Below are 22987 nucleotides of genomic sequence, written 5' to 3' on the forward strand. Positions count from 1 at the left end.
TACACCACAGACGACATTTTCATGGTAAATATCGATAAATGAACCAGGCATTTTTCTGTCCCGTTGCCGATTTTGCTGATTTTCGCCATGTGCTTATAATTTGTTTACGTCGATAGCTACCTTTCCTCGTCCGGTTTTATGGACAAATTTCCGCTTTTTTAGACGTTTTGGGACTAAAAGACCGACAAAGGGGGAAAAATAAATCATATACATTATTTTTATGAGAAATACTGCTATCATGGACCAGACATTTTTCTTTCGCGTTGCCGAATTTTTGCGGCCGCCGCATGCTGATGGTGCAGTACGGTAGGGAATTTTCTACGATTAGTTCGTAAATGTATCGGCTTTTAAACTTATTTTCGGAGTCGATGGCTTTGTTTTACAAACAAATCAGACAAATTATTAGCGTTGTTTACACGACTTCAAAACGCTAGCTGGGCGCCCGACGTTCCACCAATGACAGCGATTCTCTCGGTAGCGTCGTGCAAAATGTTTTGGTTCAGCAATATGCAGGGGTCCACACAAAAATAAGGCTAGGGTCGGCGGTTTTTTTAGGGTCGGTCGGGAAACAGGAAACACAACATTTATTTTCCTAGGCCTAACTTTTAACTTGACAATGGCCGCGTGCCCGCAAAGCTAAGGCGGTTACACCAATACAAATACAGATACAGAAGCATTCAAAAACATGATTTGACTGAAATTTTATTGTCTTTGAATTAGTAAAGGTGGAAGTTTCATTTACTTCCCTATATCTACCTGTACAACTCACATAACTTTTTCTTCACCTTGTACTGTTGTATTACAACACAGTAATACAAGAAACTAGAACTCTTCTGTATCGGTATAGCCGGTATAACCGCCCTTCGGCGTATCACACCAGCTTCAACTCATCCTCTTTTGCATCTTCGTTTATACCACGTGTTACAACGATTTGGAATAAGCTTGATGCAGATACTAGAGGGTTAGGAATTAGGGCTTCAATCCTAACTGATGTGGTTGCCTTTAAAAGGAAACTCTCCTCATTTATGTACAGCAGATTTTGCCAAACCTACAGTTTAGAGCAACCTTGTACGTGGCAGTTATCTTGTGGTTGCGCTACTTGTCTGGCCACAAGACCGCGCTAACTGTGATATCACTACTGGCTATATAACTGTTGTTATTTGTTGTCACGAATACTACTCCCTCAATGTTAATAAGTTGACTTGCCTTGTAGTTCTAAGTTTATTTATCTGTTTCTCAAATTGTATTATGTGATTTGATTACTTTTTGTATTGTCTTGTCATTTTATTGGTATGGCAGCTTTGAAAAGGTGTTTCATGTCAGAAACACCTGTTTCGCCATACCGTCCACAGTGCATATTGTACGTGGTAAAACTTGATAAATAAATGAATACCTTGTTCCATGCTGTGTTTTTCCCCAGGAAAGGGTGAGGAGCAGGCCCTGGCTGCATCAGTAGGCTCACTGCTGTGTGTCCAGCTGGGCTCCAGGGAGGGGTGTGAGGAGATCTACAACAGCCTGAAACCCATCATGATCACCATCATGAACGACAAGTCTGCAGCAGCCACTGCCAGAGCTGCTGTAAGTACCTATTATGTCCTACCTGGGCCGCGATTAGGCCATGTTGATTTGATTATATGGATGACATCCTCCGGGAGCCCCAAAACTCATGCGCGCGTGCGAATAAAAAAAAGTTTTGCAAAAAAAAAAAGTTCTTTTCATTATGAAATCTACGTGGTCATGAGGGTTGAGCAAATGGCACAGAATATGGTTTGGCGAATAATATAGTCTTCAAGTTCATTTCTTTACACAGGGCTCCAAATTAACTTTTTGACCTAGGAGCACTGTGCTCCTAACCATAAAAAGTTAGGAGCACAGGCTAAAATCTAGGCGCACCAACAAAAAATATTGTATTGCAAAGGTGTTAATATATTAAAAACTAAGCTAGATCACATTTCCTTAAAAAAAAATTCTATCAGCATCCTTAGTTTTGAAAAAATTGGGCATAGGTTCCCCGGATGACCCCTAACCGGGGGCCAACGGTGCTTCCACAAGTTCAACAAGTGAAAAATACATGATACAAAATGTACATGTATTTACTACCTGGAACTTGGAGCAATTATTCCCAAAGGTGTACCTGACATTGATATATTAAAAACTAAACCAAATCCTATTTCCCAAACAAATCACATATTGACACAGCTGAACAAATAAAAATAGTGATCATGTCTATAAACTCCACTCAAAAACAATTTTTGAGAGACACTCGGGTCGCGATACTAAGCATGATAATCTTTAATATCTCATCTGATTCTCCCAATGTATTACTATTAGGGACTTCACAATCACAGCATCCAACCGCACTAACACAAGATACCAATAAATTCGGAAAATTTCTCAATAATGTTTGAAAATTAACCTTATAAAAATATAAGTGAATTTTTATTTCAGTTGTAGCCGAAAAAAAATGTTTTCATGCGTTTAAAGTTTCGTTTTGGCACCTTGTAATATGTACTTAGTACATGTATCTTGTACATTTGGATGCTATCTTGACCTTTGACCACTGTTGTTGTGAAACACCGTCGGCCATTTTGTCAGTCTCGCCGTAGATTTTCGAGCCGTTTTTTCGAGCAAATTTCAACGGTTTTAAACATTTTACGGCCTCAAAAACTCATATAACGAGGAAAGCAAGTTGTAGTTGTTATTTTCATGCGTAACATTTCTTCTGGGGATGGATTATTTTTCCGCCGAGCTGCCGAAAACTAGCGTCATGCCGCGACCATGTGGTCGGGTGCGGGCGGCCGGCGGGAGTATCGGTGAGCTTTCACGATGTAAACAAAGACATTCGGAGTTGTTCACATGAAAATTTTGCTGTGAAACGCCAGTGGGGTGTCAGATTTTCTACCAATGACAGCGTTTTCTTTGCGGCGTCATGGCGAGATCGACAATTCACAAGATTGTGCCGACAATGGAATGAAATTAGGCTAAAATTTTTATTGGCGCACCGTGCGACCGTGATTTCAAATGTAGTCGCACCGTCAAAATTTTGGGCGCATATGCGACCAAATCAGTCGCAGTCACGAGCCCTGTTACAATTTCGTCTTTTTTCGTTTGATTTTGGCATTCTACGACATTGGTATAGTTTTTTTTTTTTTTTAACTTATGGTATATTTTTGCTCATTTTGCAACTGTTTTGTACGATTTACAGTGTGGTTGAAAACTTTTTTTTTTTTGGAAACGGCCGAAAATTCATGCGCGCGCGGATGTCATCCATATAATCAAATCAACATGGCCTTATGTTCGATACAGGTGTTCCAGCCTGTGTGATAACTAGCGGTACGGCCCGGGGGTTCTTATCACGTACGGCCCGGGCTTCCAAATGTACCATATAACAAGTCAAACGCGTTTCGCCCTAACCGCGTGCATTGCTTTCGAAAATCCAAATACAAAATTCGGGCGTTGGAATTGATGTTGTTGCATTTTTTTGGCTTTAGGGACACCAAATTTTCGCTCATTTCGCATTGAAAGGTGTGTTTTCTTGGATGGGTATGACATAAATAAAATACCTAGGGCAATACCGGAATACCCCGTGTTGTATTCTGTATATATTGGCAGGTTGCACATGATCAATGCGTATTAACTACTTCTGTTCTCTAATACAGTGTGCACAAGCCCTGGGCCTCATCTGCTTCATAGCTGCAGGGGACATGGAGGTAAGTACTGAAAACAGTCATGTATACATGCATACACAGGGCTCAAAATACTTATTTTCATTCACATGCAAAGATACATATCCGCAAACAACATATCTTGTTTCTAAACTCTGGTAGTGCAGTTCTCGCCATTTTCCATTTGGAAATGTTCACTGAGAAGTCCCTTCCGTATTTTGTACATGTATATGCCCTGAACCTAAACCTCTGGACTTGAATCCAAGCCTGGACCTAAATGTGGGTTTAGGTTCACGGCACTAAATTGTTAGAAAGTTTAAGCTTGTTCCAATATGAGGAAAGAACTCACCATAAATTTTCGGTTGATCCAGTCAACTTTCGTCAGATGTGTGATGCAATCACTGATCACTTTCCGGAAGTCGTAAGCGTGATGACTTTCACACGAAGGTTGACGGGATCAACCGAACATTTATGGTGACTTCTTTCCTTGTGTTGGAACAAGCTTAAACTTTCTAACTATGTATTGTACCAACACAGATGAGCTTTTATTCGAGCACTTGATTGTGTTTTACGTTCCACAGGAGGTTGTTGACATCATGACGAGTCTGGAGAAGATCTTCTGCGCGGCGTACCTGAAGGGTGACGGCACGTCGCCTTCCCACAGTCCCGCGCTGCAGGCCCTGCACTGCGCCGCTCTGTCAGCATGGACCCTGCTGCTGTCCATAGCACCACCTTCTAAAGTACAGGAGTTTGTCAAAACGTAAGGAACATAGTTTTTATTACGTCTCTCTAGATTTTGAATAAGGTAAACAATATCTTAAGAGAAATTAAACTCCACTACTGGCAGGCTTTTAGCTAGGGGGTGTCCAGGGTGTCTTTTGGACGCCCTGTACTGAAAATACTAAGAAATTGGACGCCCTACTTTTTGGTAGGACACCCTAAAGACGCCCTGTTTTTTTCCACTCCCAACCCCTGCCAAGCACACATGCCTCCCTTCAGCCTTACTATAAATACAAAAATGATGGTTTACTGAAGGAAAAAAACTCAAATTCCTCAAAATTTGTAACTCAAAATGCAAAAAGTAGTGTTTGAGAGCATTTTGACTTTCAAAAAAGGCCCCCTAAAAAGCTTGTGCACCGTGCATCTTTGCTGAGCATAGCATACAATGCAAAAAATGGACGCCCAACAAAAAAATCCTAGCTAAAAGCCTGACTACTGGGTAAATTAAGGAGATTATTTCCGGACGTTTCAAGTGACATCCTTCACTCTTCTTTTGAGTCACTAAATGAACTTGATTTATTCATCACGTGACGCTGAAGAAGAGTGAGGGAGAAACGTCCGGACAGAATCTACGTAATTTATCCAGTTGTACAGTTTTAATGCCCAACTTGTGTTTCTGGTTTCAGTCCTGAAAAAAGTAGGGTCGGTAGGTAGGGATTTTCTTCTTGAAGGATCCAACAGTCATTAATTAAGGGTTAATGTCCCGCCCCGAGGTGAATATGGTGTGATAAAGCCTTGTCAGTTGCTATAACCACAGAATAATTATGAGGTGGTTATAGCGACTGACAAGGCTTTATCACACCATATTCACCGAGAAAGGGCGGGACATTAACACTATTATCATATAGCTTACACGATAGTCTATCCAAACTGATGCAGTATTGTGATACAATGCACATGCTGAATAGAACAAAGAACATAGTTCCCTCTGGAGTCACCTGAGGTCACTGGGTAGAGTTCACGTTCTATGTCTTCTATCTGGGTCACAGGCAGGGAACAGGTGTTCTTATGGGAGTCAGCCGAGGTCATTGGAACACAACTAAAGTTATTTTTGGATTTTTTAGAACTAGAGCCCTGTTCTGTGGGTGATTATTTGAGTTGTTTAATGTATGGATTGCGATGAATAAATACCCGATTTTGACTCTATTTGTGACATTACGGCGTCATAAGGAATGTGGAATGGAGCCTTCTGATTGGTCAACGTCACCTGGCTATATGATAATAAAGTTTAACAATGCATTGGGACTGTTTCAAGAACCCATCTGCCTGTCTGCTTGTGGACAAATATTTTACCTTATTTACTAAAGAAAACATTGCTTCTGAAAATGCGTTGAATGACATTTCAGAATTCAGACTCACGGAGGATTTGTCAGTCGATCACAAAAAGGCTAGGTTCGGCAGGGTTTTTTTTCACACACTTGAATCAGTTTTGCAGTTCCCAGAGGATGTCATTCCTATAATCAAACAACATAATGTAACATATTTTAATTTTTATATCATCATTTATAATTATGATGTCCATGTTAGAACTGTCCCTTTCTGGTCCTAATGTTCCCATAATGCCGTGTTGCAGCCACCTTCCCAAGCTGCCCCAGCTGTTACAGAGTGATGACGTGAACATGCGCATCACGGCGGGCGAGGCCATCGCACTGCTGTATGAACTAGCACGGGCCGAGGACGAGGTACGGTGTTGGGCACAGAGGACTTTTTTTTTTAAACATCTAGGGACAGAAACCAGTACATGGTTTAGAAGTACTCAATAGTATAGCCAATGGACCTACACCATTATTCTAGAACTGTCAGTTAAACTAAAGAATAAAGATCATTTCAAAGTTTTCAAAATAAGGTATGTCTGATTTTTGCTGCGTCTAGTTGTGTTGACACAGCATTACATGCCGCATGGGTGATTTAGTTGTGACATTAGACGAAAGTAGTACTGTATTAAAAGCCTTATATTATTAGGCTAACGCTACACAAACACACACAGCGCTATACGCACCCCTGTACAATATGAACGTCGATTGACCGGCATTCATTGCGGTAAACAAACTGTGACGTAATAATGGTATAGGTCCATAGTATAGCCAATAGCATCAATGGTTAGATTGAAGAAGCACAGGCCAGCTCAAAATTTTTTTCCGTCAGCCCAGGTTCATGATTGGACCTCAGGGAGGAGTGCTTGCAATCTAGGATTTTGGATTGTCAAGCCTTTAAAGTGCAATTTCCCACAAATTGAGAGGCAAATCGGGGGGTTGAGAGTGATTGTTGGTTGTCCTTTGCATGTTTTTATAGTTTTACCCAAGATTTTTTGTGTATTTTGTCCATCAAGGTTGATGGAGTGGTTTAAAATAATTTCCATTACATGCAGCAAAGTTTTTGCAATTGACAGAAAAACAAGCCAGAGCCCTGAAGAAATGTGGTTCTTTTTTATCATTTTTTTTCCTTCAATTTTCTTGTTTCTAGACTGGAATCCCTTATAAGGCCACACCAATTTAATTTCTTGGTTAAGGGATTTTTCTAGAAAAATAATGGAGCGGGCGGGCAAAAAAAATAAAAATAAAAACAGGCCTAGGCATCCTATTATGGCCCAAAATGGTACGATTGGAGCCATGAAGTCAACACACCAGGCTGGTTCAAAATTTAAACAATGAATTTTGAACTTTTAATGATACCATTGCATTGGAAGATGGAATAACTGTAACAACTAGGATGAAAAAGACTTCCCTGAACTGTTGGGAGCAAAATATGAGTATATTTCATAAAATAATAATTTTAAAATTCATTATTTGAAATTTTAAAAAAACAGCCTGATATGTTGACATTGATATCATGGCTCCTGTCATAGCTTTTCATATGATACGATGCCTAGATCTGTTTTGTTTTTGTTTTTCACCGCATTAATTCATATTTTTTCTAAAAAACATTGAGAAGAAACAAACCACTGGCCTTACATGCATGTACCAGTGCTTTGCTTTCGATCAAATGTTGCTAAGCCAGTTTTCCTACATCAGTTAGATAATCACACATGTTGCCATGTTTTACCAGGATTTCCTGGGTGCTGACCTGGACTCGCTGTGTGCCCGTCTGAAGCAGCTGGCCACTGAGAGCGTCAAGTACATCGCCAAGAACGACAAGAGAAAACAACGCTCCAGCTTCAGGGACATCCTCAGAGGAGTGGAGGTACGAACTCTCTGTTTCTCTTTCTCTCTGTCTGTCTCTGTCTCTCTCTCTCTGTCTCTCTCTCTGTCTCTCTCTCTCTCTGTTTCTCTATCTCTGTCTCCCTCTCTCTCCCTCTTTCTTTCTCCCTCTATCTCTCTCTCTTACTCCCTCTCTCTTTTCGTCTTTGTCTCAATCTCTCTCTCCCTCTCTTTCTCTGACTTTTAAGTTTAAAAACGTTTTGTTTGGAATGACGAAGGCTTGAATACTTCTTTTATGCATGTACATGTACATGCAAAATTGCATGTTGGCAGAAAATTTACACGCAATTTAAAAAATCTAAAAGCAAAATTTAAAGTTCAACCTTCAGTCTTCTCTAGATATACAACAGGATACATATGAAAATCTCCAACACCATGTACTTAATATGATGAAGGTAATTTTTTTCACAGTAGTGAGTGCACCTGGAAGAAAATGCCTGCAAACTATACACTTGAGAAAAATCTTCAGGGAAAATAGGAAAGAAACACACCACTTTTAAAATGAGTATAGTGGCAATGCAATAGCAATATAGCAGCCCAGGTATTCCACAGTTTGGTTATTCCACACGTACAGTCCAAATTATTACATATATTTTTATTTTAAAATCACATGCAAATTGCAAGTTGCACGTAGGTGTTGCGAGTCCTGGATGACTTGTATATCATTTGGTGGCTCAGTACATACATGTACTGTCTTAGTTTAGACTGTATGTCATCAGATGCCTTGCCCATTATGGATGAAAGTAGTGAACTAGTTCTGTTTTGTGTTCTAGGAGGCCGAGGCTCCCAACGACACGGTGAGGTTCAGTGTGGAGGAGATCTACCTGGACAGCTGGGTGAAGAAACGCCAGTATGAGGCCTTCAAGGACTCACTGGGAGCTGGAGTCAACCAGCATTTACAGGTATGGGTCTTTAGTGAGTCTTATGTGTGTGTTATTTCCCGTTTCACAACCGACCCTAGAAAAAACTGCTGACCCTACCAGTGTGGACCCCGGTGAGTAACAGGTTTTCGAGCCGATCGACCTTTTCTAGCTCCATAATCCAGCTCGCAAAATTTACATGTATGTCCCTTGCAGGAGTCCACACAACAAAAGGCTAGGGTGGGGAAACAGGAAATACAGATCCCTTGTATCCCCATTGAATAAATGGGACTATGAAGGTTGCTTTATATGTTGTTGTTTTTTACCTTTGTATGTTCATATAAGCCATTGTTTATTCACGAGAAGCTCAAATCAGCCTGTATTTGTGACAAATACAGTGTGTACAAATGTATGTGTCAAAAGAGCACCTTATGCATGTAAGGGTACCAAATCTCCTACTTATACCAACAACTGAATGATAGCTGTTTGAAATGTTTTAGCTGGAATTCTGTTTTGTTTGTCATTTATATGTTGACTTGTACTGAACATTGATATTTTTAATTTCCATGTTTAGGAGAATGAACTCCTGCGTGACATCTTCAGTTTGGGAGCCCCCATCGACGTAGCAGCCTACAACAAACAGAATAAGATCAGCCGGTTTGAGAGAGTAAGCCAACTTGATACACATGTTTGGTATACTGTAAATCACTATATATTCGCGGTACTTTTATATTCACGGTTATTACTGGGAACAAATAATTCACCAGCTTTCTTTTTGCTGCACCTACCAACACCGCAAACATATAGTTTCGCAAACATGTTCATTTTTCTCAGACCGCGAAATTTTGCTACTGCGTATATTAAGTGATTTACAGTATATTACAGTCATAGGATACAGTTTTTGTAGTGAACAGTACGTTGTTTGCTTCCAGTTATGAAGCATACAGTACAATATGGGTCTGAAAATAATTTCATCTGCTTGGTAGGCCATAGAATATAGGGATTTTCTTCTTACAAATCCAGTAATGTTTCTATCAGACATCTTCCTCAGAGCTTCTGATTGGAGTACTGCTTCTTGCCGCTGTGCATTTGTAGGTAGCAAATGTAGGTGGCGCTTTTGCAATGAGAACACTGAGGCTCCCTAATTTGGTTAAGTTTGTGCTCTCACTGCAAAAGCTCCAACTACATCGGCTACATATAGTGGTGAGAAGCAGTACTCCAGTCCGAAGGTCTGAGGAAGGTGTCGGATAGACATGAAAATGTCAGTAGGTGAAAAACATTACCATTGTTAAGAGGAAAACCCCTATATTCAGTACAACATGAGAAATTGCACTGTGCTAGAGTAATACGCCAAAGCCAAGTACTTGTTTAGAGTTAAAACTTTTGATCCAACACAAAAAATTTTCTCTCACCTAGAGCTTTCGACCAGTCACTCTGGTCTTCCTCAGTAGACTGACCCAGTGAGACTAGTCACGTGGCTTCTTTGAAATGTGATGTCAATACTGGGTTAAAGGTGTCTGTTAGTATAAAAAGCTAAGTACTGTTATTCTGATGGCTCACACTGAAACTGTCCTCTTCTCTACCTTGCAGCACATGTACAACTCTGCAGCTTTCAAGGCAAGAACAAAGGTCCGCAGCAAGCAGCGTGACAAGAGAACTGTCACTGCATGAGCACAACGTCAGCCTGTAGAATTATTACACTAACTAGTGGTCTGTGCTGGAAGTCAGGCGGTTGCTAATGTAGTAACTGCCTGGGGTTCGGTGCAGGAAACATCTGCACGAGCGTTCTGTATTTTCTTGATAGAACAGAAAGTTGCTGTGTTTGTGGTACAGTTACTTAACAGCAGTGTCTGATGACACATGCTGCTTTTGTTAAAGGCACCCAATGCAATTTCAGGGCAGCAAAGTGAAAAAAATGCCTCCGCCCCTAAGGCATCGCCAAAAATATTCATGATTAGGAAATACTAACATTTAGTGCAAATTGTTAGTACTTTTTCATCATCATTTCATACTTAAAGCATTTCAGTGAGCCCCCAAACAGGCTATGTGAGGGGTCCCTTTATTTTTTGGTACCACCAATAAACATGGCAACTTTCTTCCACACCCCAGTGGTATCTGCAATACCAGTTTCTAAAGGCTCTTGGCAAATAATGGCTAATTTGCAATACATGTATTGTTTTTACTATTACTACATGTAACTAACACCTACAAGCAGCTTTTCTGTACAATTTGACCAAAGATTTTGACCAAAGCATTTCATCTAAGTATGTTATCTTGTTAAGGTCACACCAATTTAATTTGTTGGTTCTCGGATTTGCCTCTTTGTTTTTTTCTGATTTCCAAAAAAAAAAAAGATTCTGGTTCTGAATCAACTAAAATGCTCATATTTTGTCCCCAACAGTTGAGGAAAGTTCAGTGTTTAAATATTAACCCAGCCTTTTGTGTTGACTTCATGGCTCCTATTGTAGCATTTGGGGCTATAATAGGATGCCTAGACCTGTTTTTTTTTCGCCCTGTCGCTTCATATTTTTTTCTGAAAAAATCCGAGAAGCAACAAATTAAATTGGTGTGGCCTAACAACAGTTTATCTGCCAAAGGGGCCACGTGTTAAAGATTGTGAGCAACATTTTGGAACATGGTCTTGCTGGATACCCTCTCTTATTTACTGTTGTTTACTAACTAAGGGGCAAGATTTATTTATTTGTGAAAGTAAATTTATTATTCCCAGGATTGAGATTGTTTACAATACAAAATACTGCATGTAAATAAGCATACTTAGAGATGTATGACTGTTTGGTGTACTATTGTGAAAGTTACAGATTAAAGGTAGATTTTAAGGTGTATGTTGTTCATTGTAATTATAGTTTGACTAAAAAAACAGTTGTAGGTAAGAAATGGAAACCAGATACAGAAAACTGTTCAGGACCACACCCTACCAGGGCTTAGCCAGTACCAGTTTTTCCATCAATTTCCAGAATTTTGGATCGTTTGAGGGAAAATATTTATCTGTCAACCCTGATGGACAAAATTGACCAAAAACTTGTGTAAACTAAAAATATGAAAACATCCAAAGGACCACCAACAACCACTCTCACCCCATGATTAGCCTCTCAAATTGCAGGAAATCACAGTTTTTTGAGGCTTCAAAATTTCTGGGGTGAGCATGCCTCAGCCCCCCCCCCCTACATGTAATTTGAGAACCTGGGCTGAAGGGGAAAAAATTAAAGCGGGCTAGAGCCCTGCACCCTACATAAAAGAGTGTTCTAGCTACCACCAATGGCAGTAGTCAAAATGTTGTGATCCTGATTTTACAACCACATTCAGGGCTCTTATGTCATCTGGCCAGACTGTTACACAGGCGCTAAGTCAAGGCTGTGGCAAAATTAAACATGTTTGCCAGGGATCTGAGGAGCTGCCCTGTGTAGGCCCTGGAAACAGTCTGGCTTCCAGGCTACATCCCTACCCTAGCCTGTACATGTAGCTGTAAGAGTTTTTAGACTGTGGAAGGGCTGCATTTGCCAGGCTAAGTTGAGGTCTGCTTGGTTGTGGGGTTGGTCCTTGTGTGGTTGATTTAGATACATTTCTACATACTGTTGCAGTATATAACAAGCATCCATAGTTTTGATTTTTGTATGTGTAACAATGAACAGAGACTCACTGCATATACATATATGTACACATATGGTGACATACGAATGGCAAGGCAGTATTGTACTTTTATCGAACAGAGGTAACTTGTTGATTGTTTAATTTGCACTTGTTTGAAAAATATAATATATGTATTAGGATTGATAAAGCAATGCTTGGAATTTTGTTACATGTTTTCACTTCTGCATGCATTTCGTTTGTGGCAGAGTAACTTGTTTATTTGTTAATTTGAGTTTACCACCAGATATACAAGTGGAAGGGAGGACAAAACAGGTGCATTGACACCTTTACAAGTTGTCCTCCCAAACACAACATACAGAATATAAAAGAACTTGGGTTGTATTGACTTTTGCTAGGTTATAGCCCTATAATGTCCTTGGTTTTATCAAGAAAAGTTTCAGCTGTCTACACATGCAATTTTGTAGTTGATCCAGAAATGCATAAGTTAAGAGAATTTGCCAGTAATCATAATTGAGTTGCTTCTTTCAATTGAATGCACACCTATCATGTACCAGATTGTCCTTGTATGATGAAATTATTTTTTTTGCACAAGTTTAGGCCACACCAATTTAATTTCTTGGTTAACGGATTTGCCCAGTTCTTTTTTTTCTAATTTGCAAAAAAAAAAATCAGAATCAACTGAAAAATACTCATATTTTGCCCTGAACAGTTGAAAACAGTCCTTTTCTTCCTAGTTGTTACAGTTATTCAATCTTTCAATGCAGTGGTATCATTAAAAGTTCAAAATTCATTGTTTATATTTTGAACCAGCCTGGTGTGTTGACTTCATGGCTCCTATCGTACCATTTTTGGCCATAATAGGATGCCTACGCCTGTTTTTTTTTTTTCGCCCGCCCGCCCGCTCCATTATTTTTCTAGGAAAATTCGTTAACCAAGAATTTGAAGTGGTGTGGCCTTACATGTACAAGGCTTTTGCAACTCTACAAATGCTGTAAATGTTTTGTTCCAGTTTAGTTGGTTGAACGATATTTTATCAAAACACCAAAGTTATGTTGCAAATAAGTTGTCATTTTAATGGTGCTTCATGAAGCTTGCAAAAGGGGACAATTTAACTGCATGCTGAATTGTGAATTAAGATTTTTCATGCGTTTGCTGCTGTTATAAAGATACATTGTACTGCAAGAGTCATCCATGTTAACATGTAACTGTTGATATTAGTTATCAATCCAAACAGCATTGAGTCCTGTCACAATTCCCTTTCATAATTCATAATCATACGCTATAATTTTTAGGGTTTGGACTTTGACAAATTATGTAAAATTGAATCTCCATGTGAGCTTGCAATGTTGGCACCAAATGAAATAAGAAATTAGACATAACTTTATTGTGATGATTATACATTGTGTATGTCATGTCAGAGTACTTATTAAACTGAAATATTAGACAAGGTTTTGCGATGTGGATTGAATTTAGCTGTGGTAAGCATAAGATGAGAAAATGAAAATTTTATATGAAATATGTTTAAACTTTTGGTCCAACCCAAAACAATTCTCTCACCTAGAGCTTTCGACCGGTCACTCTGGTCTTCCTCAGTAGACTGACCTAGTGAAGCTTGTCACGTGGCTTCTTTGAAGTGTGACGTCACCACTGGGTCAAAAGTACCTGGTAGACGATGTCGTCCCCCGTCGCGGTTCAATGTAGGGTGATGGGCCCTGATGTATATGGCTTCCTTCACCCCTCTCAAGAAATAGTCTTGTTCAGTGTCTAAAATCCTTACAGTGTCAAGTGAAACAAAATGTCCGGGTGACTCTATGTGGATGTGTTGTGACACCTCTGAACTGGCAGAGCTAGGCCGTGTATGTTCTTGAAACCTGGTTTTTAGAGACCTCTCTGTTTCTCCAATGAACGTTTCAAGTTTATTAAAAGTCCAAAGGAGCTCCCGGGCAAAAATTGACCGAATTACGTCCTCGTTACATAATTCATGAATCAATGTACACATCACAAAATTTTACATTACAAGTAACGTTACACGTAGAATATCTTTAAAAAAAACAGCATCTCAATTACAACCTAAATCGATCCATAAAAGCAAAGCGAACACACTTAGCATTACATATATACAAAGTGATTACTGTGTATCAAGTGTTGGTCTGTTGTTGTACAACCGGATAGCAGTGCAAGAAGGAATTGCGCAGTGGGAGCTGGAGGCAGACTGATCCTCTCTGTTTCTCAGGGACTGTCCAGTTGCTGCAGACCTAGTGGGCGGAACCAAGTCGTTTAGGGGGTGGTCATCTCGCAAACAGGTGCACTGCTGCCTCCTCCCTCCTCGTCTTCAGTGTGGGCAGATCGGGTACGCTCCGACGTCCTCCCAGTTTCCTGGCAGGGCCTGCTGATGTCTTTCAACAAAGGTTGTTGCTGATGTCTTTCAGCAAAGGTTAAAATGTCAGTAGCTTACCAATGTCGGCTTAAATACTGAGTAATCACTAACGCTACCTGTAAAACAGCAACACCATTTGAAATTGATAATAACAATCGCCTACACAACTGCTCTTTAACATCTGCTTGCTTACATTACATGAAGCAAAGATCTATAAAAAAAAGTAGTATTTCCAAACTACATGTATCTATTTACTCTAACCTCGAAAATAATTATTGATCAAAACGAGCAAAGGTGGATTATAATTAATATAAAACTACAAATAACACTACATTCTTCACTGATCAAAAACTCTCTTCTTATACTTTATACCATTAACAAATATATTTTAAAAACACAATGAAACTGACTCATTTTTCGCGCAAAATTCTCTTTAATACACAGAAGATACATAACATGGTGAAAAAGGTACATTTTCCCTCACAAGACGTTCATGAAAAAGGAGATAACAACTAGAAAGGCCAATATTTGCTTTGGAGCAAATACAGCGATGGGTTCACCACATTTTACCACATGGCAGGGAAAGAATCAGAAACACAAGGGAAAACAATGATTTACATTGATATAACTATAATATGAAGTAACATACAACTAAAACAACAGTTGGATAGCTATTCCCTACTTTATTGGTTAGGATTTTTAATTGCATAATGCAAACTGTTGATTTTCAAATAAAAAAAAAACGTTCATGCCCCGCATTCCAATGCTGGAGCAGAAAAGCTTGAAATACCTACCAAAACACCAAAACACTTGAATAAAGACATACTGTCAGTATGGAAATACTCTGTGCAGGTGTTAATCAAGTTAAATCCCAACAGCCAATCAGCAAGAAATGCTCTGTGCAGGTGGAAATGCTCAGTGTGCAGGTGTTAATCAAGTTAAATTCCAACAGCCAATCAGCAAGAAGTATAGAGGAAAGCTGCATGCCTATTGGTTGATGCCCTGCATTCCATTGTGATGACTCATGCCCAGACGTGGTAAACATGGCACACTAACACAGTAATACATTAGCTATAATACAGCCAAAAAACTCAAATAAAACCATTCTAAAAGCCTGTATCACAAACATTTAAAAAACGCCTAGGGGTATTTGCCCACTGTACCTCCATACCAAATTTCAGGACCTTAGGCCCTAAAATGAAGAAGCTGAATCCATTTAAAAATGGCAGGAGGAGGAGGAGAAGAAACATCAGAAAAAGCAATATGGTTTCACCACACCACTTCGTGGTGTGGTGAACCCATAATGAAATGTGTGATCTATATCTGTGATGGGATCTTAAGTAATGTTGACGTGGGGAAGTAACAGAGCATCTCTCAGGCATTTATGTCTTTAGGCCACACCAGTTTGATTTGTTGATTTCTCTGATTTTTTAAGAAAACTATGAAGCGACAGCGCAGAAAAAAACAAGAAGCCATAGGCGACAATTCTCCGTGAAGTATTATATATTGCAACAAAAGAAGTAGCCATTGGCGACAATTCTCTGTGAAGTGTGATAAATCGAACAAAGAAAAATTGTTTAAACGCGCGTCGGCTCAGTCATCTTAAGACGCAACAACCAATCAGAGATGCGAGATGCCTACACGTGACGCGGGAAGGGCGCGCGATGCCCGAAATATTTTTGCGTCAATATTCAGCGCCGTGATTCAAGAGATTAATACCCGGAAACAATTTTTTCTTGTTTTGAACGCATTAACATGCATTTACGCTAATCTAGTATGATTCAGGGTTACTTTTTTTTAACCTGCCATGGCCAGATTATCTAAAGATGTGTGTATTGTGTGTACAATCTATAGAAAGAGAAATGTACATCAGGTCCGATCATCCGATTTTCACGTTTCGGTTTTTTGGACTCGGTTCATGAACGTATTTTGGTTTGGCTCCTGGAATGTGCAAAAAAATGACTCCCGGGACTGTCTACAGGGAACACTCGCACATTCGCGGTGTATCAGGACAGCGCGACTGGTCGTCATTAGCGCAGTAACAGTTGCATAAACGGACGAAACCATTTCAAAGAAATGGGGATGTTTCGAAAATAAGCATTTACTCCAATATCAAAACAGCTACGGTAAAAATAAAAAGACGTGCATCATCCCGGACATAATGCAACACCACATGCGAAATTACACAGAAATGCGACGTACGGAAGAATGCGTTTTGGCTGCGAACATCTTCCAAAAAACTTGGCATCTCTTAACCATGGGCAAAAACATCTGGAACCACTTATAAAAACCACCCCGTATCTGCATGAACTTTTTTGAACCCCACTGCTATTCCAAACAACGCGTTTTTCTGGACCATTCCAATTCGCCTCGTAATTGTAGGGGTGCGTCTGCGATATTACATTGACCGCGAAAGCAGCAACGGCAAAAATACACATTCGTGCATCAACACGGGCATGCCCGCAGACGGCGTATAAAATTGCGTGCCGATTACACAAAGAGAACCCAGTGTTTTGACTGCGAACATGAAAAATCAGCCGATTACAACACTCCGTCCGGAGGTCCTGACCTCCTTCACGGAGTAATAAAAATACACCAAGGCATCCTATGATAGCCCCAAATGGCATGATAGGGGCCATGAAGTCAACACACTGGGCTAGTTTGTAATTCAAACATTAAATTTCAAACCTTTAATCAAACCACTGCATTGATGGATGGAAAAACTGTAACAACTCTGAAGAAATCTAGTCACATTAATGTGACCATTAACCTAGTAGTAGAAAAGAGCTTGAAAACTGGCTCATTATAAAACATTGAGCAACACTGAAACCTGCAATTTGTTACGTAACCGCTAGAGCTTCTCACTCAAGAATTAGAAATTAAAGGGTAGGGTCAGTGCATGATTTTATTTTTTAAAGTATACATGATTCCATAAAATGCCCATTTAAATAATGTACTGAGCATTCATATATGCATATAATATGCATGGGTAAAACAATCGTATCATAATTTAAGTCACCAGCCAATTTTTGCTCTGACTGACTCTGTTTTAAATTCGTCGCATTATAGTACATGTACAAACAGTGGAAAGTACTGTTGGTATTACTTGTATGAAGGCAACAATCATATTTAAAAACCCCAGCAGCGATGATGACTTTACTTATGTGAGGACAACATTTATTTTTAAAAAGCAATGTTGACTATATCACTATGTAGCGGATGCAGTATGAAAAATTGTATCATTTGCACTTTTTAAACTCGGATTGTGCATAGCCAAACACACGCTCCCTGTTCTTAGTTGTACAAGGATATGTCAGTACGATAACGGTTTATTTTAATACGCAAATGCTAAATCTAACATCTAAATTTGTGTACAATTCTTATGCCATTAAGAAATAACGTATGAAGGAGTCTCATAAAGAATTTTAGTTTCAGAAATTTTAAGCCCCTAAACAACTTTGGATACTATTTAACTCCACATAGTTTGCATTTCTCTTAAGTAATGTAATTTACATGGTTAGTATTAAAATGATTATTTAAGTATTCAAACATATCATCTGGTGTCCACTTGGCCTATTACAACAACAAGTTTTGAACTGTAATTATTCACAACCCACGAACTACTTATGTACTAAGAGTGAATATACCAGATGAGATTAAACATAAGCCTAAGAGTGGCCCTGCCCTGCCTGATCATGGTTACTGGCCATTTCTGTAGATGTTGGTTTCTTTTGTGGTGTTTTTACATCAACATACATAGGGTTTGGCTGTAAGGCAGCTAGCAATTCGTTATGTGATAAATTCCCCACTTTCAGAGATTGAATATTAGTTTGAGACTGATCCTGCCCTGTCACATCGTGACCACTGGTCATTACAGGAGCTGTGGTGTTTGTGCTGGATTCAGTGTTGGTCTGAGACTGACCCTGCCCTAGCTGATCCTGCCCTGTCACATCGTGACCACTGGTCATTACAGTAGCTGTGGCTTTTGGGTTGGATTCACCGAGAGCCTGAGACTGACCCTGCGCTGTCTCAGAATAATTATGTTCAACATCTACATACATAGTGTTTGGCTGTAAGGCAGCTAGCACTTCGTCACATGATAAATCCCCCACTTTCAGAGATTGAATATTAGTTTGAGACTGATCCTGTCCTGTCTGATCATGACCACTGGCCATTTCTGTAGATGTTGGGTCCTTAGGTGGCGTTTTTACATCTACATACATCGGGTTTGGCTGTAAGGCAGCTAGCACTTCGTTATGTGATAAATCCCCCACTTTCAGAGATTGAATATTAGTTTGAGACTGATCCTGCCCTGTCTGATCATGACCACTGGCCATTTCTGTAGATGTTGGGTCCTTAGGTGGCGTTTTTACATCTACATACATCGGGTTTGGCTGTAAGGCAGCTAACACTTCGTTATGTGATAAATTCCCCACTTTCAGAGATTGAATATTAGCTCCTGACTGATCCTGCCCTGTCTGATCATGACCACTGGTCAATACAGGAGCTGTGGTGTTTGTGCTGGATTCAGTGTTGGCCTGAGACTGACCCTGCCCTGTCTTAAAATAATTCTTTTCAAAATCCTTATTCCGGTAATAATGATCAATGGTCAATACAGTGGCTGTGGAGTTTGTGTTGGATTCAGTGTTGGTCTGAGACTGACCCTGCCCTGTCTGATCATGACCACTGGTCATTACAGTAGCTGTGGCTTTTGGGTTGGATTCACCGAGAGGCTGAGACTGACCCTGCCCTGTCTCAGAATAATTATGTTCAACATCTACATACATAGTGTTTGGCTGTAAGGCAGCTAGCACTTCGTCATATGATAAATCCCCCACTTTCAGAGATTGAATATTAGTTTGAGACTGATCCTGCCCTGTCTGATCATGACCACTGGTCAATACAGGAGCTGTGGTGTTTGGGTTGGATTCAGTGTTGGTCTGAGACTGACCCTGCCCTGTCTGATCATGACCACTGGTCAATACAGGAGCTGTGGTGTTTGGGTTGGATTCACAGAGAGCCTGAGACTGACCCTGCCCTGTCTCAGAATAATTATGTTCAACATCTACATACATAGTGTTTGGCTGTAAGGCAGCTAGCACTTCGTCATATGATAAATCCCCCACTTTCAGAGATTGAATATTAGTTTGAGACTGATCCTGCCCTGTCTGATCATGACCACTGGCCATTTCTGTAGATGTTGGGTCCTTAGGTGGCGTTTTTACATCTACATACATGGGGTTTGGCTGTAAGGCAGCTAGCACTTCGTTACGTGACATATTTGCAATCGTCGGAGATTGAGCGTTAGCCTGCCCTATATTATCTTCACCACTGGTCATTACAGTAGCTGTGGTGTTTGTGTTGGATTCAGTGATAGTCTTAGACTGACCCTGTTCTGTCTTAACGCTATTGCCGTCAATATCTTCACACCGGTAATAATGATCACTGGTCATTACAGTAGCTGTTGTGTTTGTGTTGGATTCAGTGTCCATTTCAGTAGCTGTTTTGTGCTTGTACAGAGAATTCAGCTGCGAGGCAGTCTGCCCTGTGCCATAAGACAGATTTCTAGCATCCGAGATTCCAGTGTTTGTCTGAGACTGACCCTGCCCTGCCTGATCATGACCACTGGCCATTACAGTAGCTTTGGGGGTTGTGTTGGATTCAGTGTTTGTCTGAGACTGACCCTGCCCTGCCTGATTATGACCACTGGTCATTACAGTAGCTGTGGTGTTTATGTTGGTAGACTGACCCTTCCCTCTCCTAACATGATGGTTGTCAATATCTTCATACTGGTGATCATCACCAATGGCCATTACAGAAACTGCTGCGTTTCCTTCACCTGCATACATGCATACAGCTGTGGAGTTTGTGTTGGATTCAGTGTTAGCCTGAGACTGACCCTGCCCTGTCTGATCATCACCACTGGTCATTACAGTAGCTGTGGTGTTTGTGTGGGATCGAACAATGGCCTGAGACTGACCCTGCCCTATCTTAACACGTGGGCAGTCAACATTTTCATACTGGTGATCATCACCACTGGCCATTACAGCAACTGCTGTGTTACCAGCATACATAAGATTTGGCTTTAGGGAAGCTAGCACTTTGTTATGGGATAGATTCCCAATGTTCAGAGATTGAATGTTAGCCTGGCCCTGCCCTGTTTTGACACGGGGCTTGTCAATATTTTCATACTGGTGATCATCATCACTGGCCATTACAGTAGCTGTTGTGTTTGTGGTGGATTCAGTGTTGGCCTGAGACTGACCCTGCCCTGCCTGACCATGACCACTGCCCACTACAGACGCTGCTGTGTTTGTGTTGTTCCCAACAACACCGGGATTCAGCCCTAATGGAGGATTCCTGGTCCTCCTTTTGTTCAAAATTACAGCCAAGAAGGTGCCAATTAGAGCCGTACCAGCAACTGAACCACAGATAGAGCCAATGAGAACAAGTAGGGGGGGATTCGGAGCAGTTTCTGTTTTGCGATGGGGTGAAGTTGGTGTTGCTTTTGTTTTGCCTGCAGGACTTGCTGGTAAGTCAGCATTGGGTATAAAGTATCTGTGAGGATTGTAAGAGGTTACTTGGATAGAGGGAGACAATGTTGGTATGGTTGACGCTTCACATACCAATTCTTCCGGATTGACATCTACAAGCTTCTGTCCCTGAAGTTTGGCGGATTGGGCACAAATTATCTGGTCCTTAAATGCATGGATTAGTCTGACGGGAGCCATGCGACAGTCACACTGTCAGGGGTTCCCGCCAAGTTCTATGGTGATATTAGATGGGAACAGGCCGAAGACTGACAGAGGAATGGCCGACATGTTGTTGTTTTGAATTGTCAAACATTTTAGTAGGGGCAGATTTTCAAATGCACCAGAATGGATGGTAGCTATCCGGTTGTCTCTCAGCCACAACATTTGTAGCTTGGGAAGATTTGCAAATGAACCAGAAGGAATGGCAGTTATCTGGTTGTAATGAAGGAGCAGCCTTTGTAGCTGGAGCAGATTTGCAAATGTTCCAGGAACGATGGTAGTTATCTGGTTGTTGTATAGTCCCAAGTATTCTAACTTGGGCAGAGTTGCAAATGAACCAGAAGGAATGACAGTTATCTGATTGTACTCAAGGTACAACCTTTGTAGCTGGAGTAGATTTGCAAATGTACCAGTATCGATGGTAGTTATCTGGTTGTTGTTTAGGACCAACCATAGTAGCTGAGGAAAATTTGTAAATGTACCAGAAGGGATGGTACTTATCTGGTTTTCGTACATCCGCAACATTTGTAGCTGGGGAAGATTTGCAAGTGTACTAGAATCTATGGTAGTTATATGGTTGTCTCCAAGCCACAACTGTTGTAGCTGGGGAAGATTTGCAAGTGCACCAGGATCGATGGTAGCTATTTGGTTGCTGCCCAGGTCCAACATTTGTAGCTGGGGAAGATTTGAAACTGTATCAGAAGGGATGGTAGTTACCTGGTTGCGATTCAGACACAACAGTTGTAGCTTGGGCAGATTTGCAAATGTACCAGGGTGGATGGTAGTTATGTTGTTAATGGACAGCCACAACTTTTGTAGCTGGGGCAGATTTGCAAATGCGCCAGCTTCAATCTTTGTTATCTGGTTGTGTTTGAGGCACACGATACCCAAATTCTTATACCGTAACAGATCAGACTGTTTTATAGTTTTAATATAGTTAATTCTTAGAGTTAACACAGAGATGGATGTTTCGAGGTTTTGAGGGATGCTAATGAGACCCTGACTGACCCTGCAATATGATGATGGACTACAGATGCAGGCAGTTTCTGGCATGTTCTGTTCCTTCAGGATGATGAGAAGGAAAATCAGCACGTGTCTCAGCTTTCTTCCCATTGTGTCCTGACACCTAAACAGAACGGCAATCTTATCATTTTATATGTCACACCAACCTGATGCCCTGGACCTCAAAGTGACTAAGTCAACAAATCAGCAGTGACAGAGCCCATCATGAGAAATAACTGTGTAAAAAACATTGGACTGGGCGTAAGACAAAAATCTACAAAAATCTTAGCCTTACTTATTGTAAACTGGCAGACACGTACCTTTTAATTCAGTCACGGTAGCTTCATTTTGACACTTTCTGGGTAGGAACTGGAGCAAGGGTTACACTGTTGTTCTTGTAGGGTGTGTCCTCCTTCGGTAGCTCATCTGTAATGACCGTGGGACAAAAAAATCCAAACACAGTCGCGGTGATTGTCTGAAAAGTGTTTTCCTGGATGATTGCGAAGAGATAACGACTGAAGTGCTTTTTGTATGAAGAGAAGTGCGTTCTTTTCTTGTACGGAAAATGCGATGCCTTTTATTGAAAGACTTGGGTTGTTTTTTGGACAGAGAAGTTCGGTTCTTTTGGGGGATTTAAATATCAAAGAGCGCTGTGTGAAAAGATTTTGGGTAGAAACAAGAGAAGTGTGCCCCGCTTGCGGTAGCTGATCCGCAAAGCCGTGTGAGACACAACCGAAGATTAGTC

At 40.6% G+C, this 22987-nt stretch overlaps 2 protein-coding genes across 3 annotated transcripts in view; one reads left to right on the forward strand and one right to left on the reverse strand.

The window, feature by feature from the left end:
- The window catches only part of LOC109476808 (interferon-related developmental regulator 2-like), a 21229-nt gene extending 10435 nt beyond the window's left edge, over positions 1-10794 (forward strand). The window contains exons 6-13 of one of the 2 annotated variants that reach the window (XM_019777830.1): positions 1421-1578; positions 3660-3710; positions 4247-4425; positions 6019-6127; positions 7491-7625; positions 8416-8544; positions 9077-9169; positions 10093-10793. In XM_019777830.1, coding sequence (XP_019633389.1) covers positions 1421-1578; positions 3660-3710; positions 4247-4425; positions 6019-6127; positions 7491-7625; positions 8416-8544; positions 9077-9169; positions 10093-10173 — 935 coding nt within the window. In that variant the 3' untranslated portion in view covers positions 10174-10793. Of the gene's footprint in view, positions 1-1420; positions 1579-3659; positions 3711-4246; positions 4426-6018; positions 6128-7490; positions 7626-8415; positions 8545-9076; positions 9170-10092 lie in introns of both variants that reach the window. The other variant, XM_019777829.1, reaches the window with a different exon arrangement.
- Positions 10795-18246: 7452 nt separating this feature from the next.
- On the reverse strand, positions 18247-22293 carry LOC109476725 (the record flags this gene model as incomplete). Its single annotated transcript, XM_019777728.1, has 8 exons — positions 22249-22293; positions 21867-22059; positions 21363-21551; positions 20206-20834; positions 19878-20100; positions 19355-19526; positions 18548-18979; positions 18247-18352 (listed from the first exon to the last, which is right to left on the reverse strand). Coding segments are annotated over exons 1-8 (1989 nt in total), but the record flags the coding sequence as incomplete, so codon positions are not given.
- Between the last annotated feature and the right edge of the window lie 694 nt (positions 22294-22987).

This window comes from Branchiostoma belcheri, unplaced genomic scaffold (assembly GCF_001625305.1).
Source record: "Branchiostoma belcheri isolate BF01 breed outbred unplaced genomic scaffold, Haploidv18h27 scaffold39, whole genome shotgun sequence".
Lineage (NCBI taxonomy): Eukaryota > Metazoa > Chordata > Leptocardii > Amphioxiformes > Branchiostomatidae > Branchiostoma > Branchiostoma belcheri.